The 5,317-nt window shown below is 38.6% G+C and overlaps 1 protein-coding gene across 1 annotated transcript in view; it reads left to right on the top strand.

The window, feature by feature from the left end:
- Positions 1-1,031: 1,031 nt before the first annotated feature.
- The window catches only part of LOC149506172 (DNA-directed RNA polymerase subunit beta'), a 7,552-nt gene continuing 3,266 nt past the window's right edge, over positions 1,032-5,317 (top strand). Inside the window, exons 1-2 of the mRNA XM_089757886.1 lie at positions 1,032-3,727; positions 4,505-5,317. The exon at positions 4,505-5,317 is cut by the window's right edge and continues 3,266 nt beyond it. Coding sequence (XP_089614012.1) covers positions 3,275-3,727; positions 4,505-5,317 — 1,266 coding nt within the window. The 5' untranslated portion in view covers positions 1,032-3,274. The remainder of the gene's footprint in view (positions 3,728-4,504) is intronic.

The following is a 5,317-nucleotide window of genomic DNA, read 5'->3' as shown; positions in this document are numbered from 1 at the left end:
GATTCGATGAAGAATGAGAAAAGAATGGGATTTTTTTGATAAATGGGAAATTCAAAATGCTCGGGAATGAAAATGGGGAAATGTATACAATACCTGGGTTGAATCAGATACAATTTGAAGGATTTTGTGGGTTCATGGATCGGGGCTTAACAGAAGAACTTGATAAGTTTCCAAAAATTGAAGATACAGATCAAGAAATTGAATTTCAATTATTTGTGGAAACATATCAATTGGTGGAACCGTTGATAAAAGAAAGGGATGCTGTATATGAATCACTCACATATTCTTCTAAATTATATGTATCCGCAGGATTAATTTTGAAAACCAGTAAGGATATGCAAGAACAAACAATTTTTATTGGAAACATTCCTTTAATGAACTCCCTCGGAACTTCTATAGTAAATGGAATATACAGAATTGTGATCAATCAAATATTGCAAAGCCCCGGTATCTATTATCGATCAGAATTGGATCCTAACGGAATTTCGGTCTATACTGGTACCATAATATCAGATTGGGGGGGGAGGTTCGAATTAGAGATTGATAGAAAAGCAAGGATATGGGCTCGTGTAAGTAGGAAACAGAAAATATCTATTCTAGTTCTATCATCAGCTATGGGTTCGAATCTAAGAGAAATTCTAGAGAATGTTTGCTACCCTGAAATTTTCTTGTCTTTCCTGACCGATAAGGAAAAAAAAAAAATTGGGTCAAAAGAAAATGCCATTTTGGAGTTTTATCAACAATTTTCTTGTGTAGGCGGGGATCCGGTATTTTCTGAATCCTTGTGTAAGGAATTACAAAAGAAATTCTTTCAGCAAAGATGTGAATTAGGAAGGATTGGTCGACGAAATATGAACCAGAGACTGAATCTTAATATACCTCAGAACAATACATTTTTGTTACCGCGAGATATATTGGCAGCTGCGGATCATTTGATTGGAATGAAATTTGGAATGGGTACACTTGACGATATGAATCATTTGAAAAATAAGCGTATTCGTTCTGTAGCGGATCTCTTACAAGATCAATTCGGATTGGCTCTGGTTCGTTTAGAAAATGTAGTTAGAGGAACTATATGCGGAGCAATTAGGCATAAATTGATACCGACTCCTCAGAATTTGGTAACTTCGACTCCATTAACAACCACTTATGAATCCTTTTTCGGATTACACCCATTGTCTCAAGTTTTGGATCGAACAAATCCATTGACACAAATAGTTCATGGGAGAAAATTGAGTTATTTGGGCCCCGGAGGATTGACCGGGCGAACTGCTAATTTTCGGATACGAGATATCCATCCTAGTTACTATGGACGCATTTGCCCAATTGACACGTCTGAAGGAATCAATGTTGGACTTATTGGATCCTTAGCAATTCATGCCAGGATTGGTCGTTGGGGGTCTCTAGAAAGTCCATTTTATAAAATATTTGAGAGATCAAAAAAAGCACAGATGCTTTATTTATCCCCAAGTCGAGATGAATATTATATGGTAGCGGCAGGAAATTCTTTGGCCTTGAATCAGGGTATTCAGGAAGAACAGGTTGTTCCGGCTCGATACCGCCAAGAATTCCTGACTATTGCATGGGAACAAGTTCATCTTCGAAGTATTTTTCCTTTTCAATATTTTTCTATGGGAGCTTCCCTCATTCCTTTTATCGAGCATAATGACGCGAATCGGGCTTTAATGAGTTCTAATATGCAACGCCAAGCAGTTCCGCTTTCGCGTTCCGAGAAGTGCATTGTTGGAACTGGGTTGGAACGCCAATTGGCTCTAGATTCAGGGGTTCCCGCTATAGCCGATCAAGAGGGAAAGATCATTTCTACCGATACTGACAAGATTATTTTATCGGGTAATGGGGATACTCTAAGCATTCCATTAGTTATGTATCAACGTTCCAACAAAAATACTTGTATGCATCAAACTCCCCGGGTTCAGCGGGGTAAATGCATTAAAAAGGGACAGATTTTAGCGGATGGTGCCGCTACGGTTGGTGGCGAACTCGCTTTGGGCAAAAACGTATTAGTAGCTTATATGCCATGGGAAGGTTACAATTTTGAGGATGCGGTACTCATTAGCGAGCGTCTAGTATATGAAGATATTTATACTTCTTTTCACATACGAAAATATGAAATTCAGACTCATGTGACAAGCCAAGGTCCTGAAAGAATCACTAACGAAATATCGCACCTAGAAGCCCATTTACTCCGCAATTTAGACAAAAATGGAATTGTGATGCTGGGATCTTGGGTGGAGACGGGCGATATTTTAGTAGGTAAATTAACGCCTCAGGTGGCGAAAGAATCATCATATGCTCCAGAAGATAGATTATTACGGGCCATACTTGGGATTCAGGTATCCACTTCAAAGGAAACTTGTCTAAAATTACCTATAGGTGGGAGGGGTCGAGTCATCGATGTGAGATGGATCCAGAAAAAAGGGGGTTCTAGTTATAATCCGGAAACGATTCGTGTATATATTTCACAGAAACGCGAAATGAAAGTAGGCGATAAAGTAGCCGGAAGACATGGAAATAAGGGTATCATTTCCAAAATTTTACCTAGACAGGATATGCCTTATTTGCAAGACGGAAGACCTGTTGATATGGTCTTCAACCCATTAGGAGTCCCTTCACGAATGAATGTGGGACAGATATTTGAATGCTCGCTTGGGTTAGCAGGGAGTCTACTAGATAGACATTATCGAATAGCACCGTTTGATGAGAGATATGAACAAGAGGCTTCGAGAAAACTAGTGTTTTCCGAATTATATGAAGCCGGTAAGCAAACAGCGAATCCATGGGTATTTGAACCCGAGTATCCAGGAAAAAGCAGACTATTTGATGGAAGAACGGGGGACCCTTTTGAACAACCTGTTATAATAGGAAAACCTTATATCTTGAAATTAATTCATCAAGTTGATGATAAAATACATGGGCGTTCCAGTGGACATTATACACTTGTTACACAACAACCACTTAGAGGAAGGTCCAAGCAAGGAGGACAACGGGTAGGAGAAATGGAGGTTTGGGCTCTAGAGGGATTTGGTGTTGCTCATATTTTACAAGAAATGCTTACTTATAAATCTGATCATATTAGAGCTCGCCAAGAAGTACTTGGTACTATGATCATTGGAGGAACAATACCTAAACCTGAAAATGCTCCAGAATCTTTTCGATTGCTCGTCCGAGAATTACGATCTTTGGCTCTGGAACTGAATCATTTCCTTGTATCTGAGAAGAACTTCCAGATTAATAGGAAGGAAGCTTAATCGGAATGAATCAGAATTTGTCTTCTATGATCGACCGATATAAACATCAACAACTCCGAATTGGCTCAGTTTCTCCCCAACAAATAAGTGCTTGGGCCAATAAAATCCTACCTAATGGAGAAACCGTTGGAGAGGTGACAAAACCCTATACTTTTCATTACAAAACCAATAAACCGGAAAAGGATGGATTATTTTGTGAAAGAATTTTTGGACCTATAAAAAGTGGAATTTGCGCTTGTGGAAATTATCGAGTAATTGGAAATGAAAAGCAGGGCCCTAAATTTTGTGAACAATGCGGAGTTGAATTTGTTGATTATCGGATACGAAGATATCAAATGGGATACATAAAACTGGCATGTCCAGTAACTCATGTATGGTATTTGAAACGTCGTCCTAGTTATATCGCCAATCTTTTAGATAAACCTCTTAAAGAATTAGAGGGTCTAGTATACTGCGATGTGTGATTTGATCGAAATTATGATTTTACCGATTAGCAATGAGAAACTGTCATCCCATTCAATCGAATTGGGATGCCCTGGATCTGACATGACATGTCTCTTGGGAGGAGTAACATGAAGCTCAGAATTATGGGTGTATTCAATACTCCCAAATAAAAAGGGAATTGGTCTATGGTCGAGTCAGTAAAAATAAATAAATAGGAATTTTGAGTTGTACCTCGTGAAAAAAAAAGACTTCTTTCTTTTGTGGAATTAACCATTCTCATTTCTTTTAGTTCTTTTAGAAAGAAATGAAATTATGTTCAAGTAAACAAATATGTCATGGTTGCAGGAGTCTATACATCGCATATAGGCTTAGGCTTTAAGTTAAGGGCATCGTGGTATAACCGTCGAGGTAAGGTAAGGCAGGACCTAAGAGATCGAATGGAAGGGTACATAGACAAGTAAATCCCTTATGACACTCCTTTAATTTAAGAGGATTCATCATTCGAGGGGAAGTAGACTACTCAAGAATTTCACATTTCATTTATGTCCTAATTTCGAATTGAATAAAGAATTAAGAAAATATAAATCAATAAAAGAAGAATGAATCAATGAAATGTTTCTTTGGAACTTGAGTAAAGAGTAGACCTTTTTTTGGGGGGGGTTCTAGAATTTGAAAGCGAGAACTCCTTTCTTTATCTTTATTTGGTGTAACTACTTGAGCCGGATGAGAGGAAACTCTCATGTCCGATTTTGAGGGGGGGGGGGAGAGATCCTGTAGGGCCCTATCCTAATTTTGCTTTTGCTAGGCCCATCGCTAAAAAACCTACTTTCTTACGATTACGAGGTTCATTCGAATATGAAATTCAATCCTGGAAATACAGTATCCCACTTTTTTTTACTACCCAAGGTTTCGATACATTTCGAAATCGAGAAATTTCTACTGGAGCAGGTGCTATTCGAGAACAATTAACCGATCTAGATTTGCGAATTCTTATCGATTATTCGTTGGTCGAATGGAAAGAATTAGGAGAAGAAGGCCTCGCGGGTAATGAATGGGAAGATCGAAAAATTGGAAGAAGAAAGGATTTTTTGGTTAGACGCATGGAATTGGCTAAGCATTTTATTCGAACAAATATAGAACCAGAATGGATGGTTTTATGTCTATTACCGGTTCTTCCTCCCGAGTTGAGACCGATCATTCAGATAGATGGGGGTAAACTAATGAGTTCGGATATTAATGAACTCTATAGAAGAGTTATCTATCGAAATAATACTCTTACCGATTTATTAACAACAAGTAGATCTACGCCAGGGGAATTAGTAATGTGTCAGGAAAAATTGGTACAAGAAGCCGTGGATACACTTCTTGATAATGGAACCCGCGGACAACCAATGAGGGACGGTCATAATCATAATAAGGTTTACAAGTCGTTTTCAGATGTAATTGAAGGCAAAGAGGGAAGATTTCGTGAGACTTTGCTTGGCAAACGAGTCGATTATTCGGGACGTTCTGTCATTCTTGTTGGCCCCTCACTTTCATTACATCGCTGTGGATTGCCTCGCGAAATAGCAATAGAGCTTTTCCAGACATTTGTAATTCGCGGT

This window comes from Durio zibethinus, unplaced genomic scaffold (assembly GCF_047325235.1).
Source record: "Durio zibethinus cultivar Kanyao isolate XHJ-2024 unplaced genomic scaffold, ASM4732523v1 HiC_scaffold_1, whole genome shotgun sequence".
NCBI classification, from domain to species: Eukaryota; Viridiplantae; Streptophyta; class Magnoliopsida; order Malvales; family Malvaceae; genus Durio; species Durio zibethinus.
The sequence above is the reverse complement of the archived record's forward strand: the minus strand, read 5'-3'. Positions and strand labels throughout refer to the sequence as shown.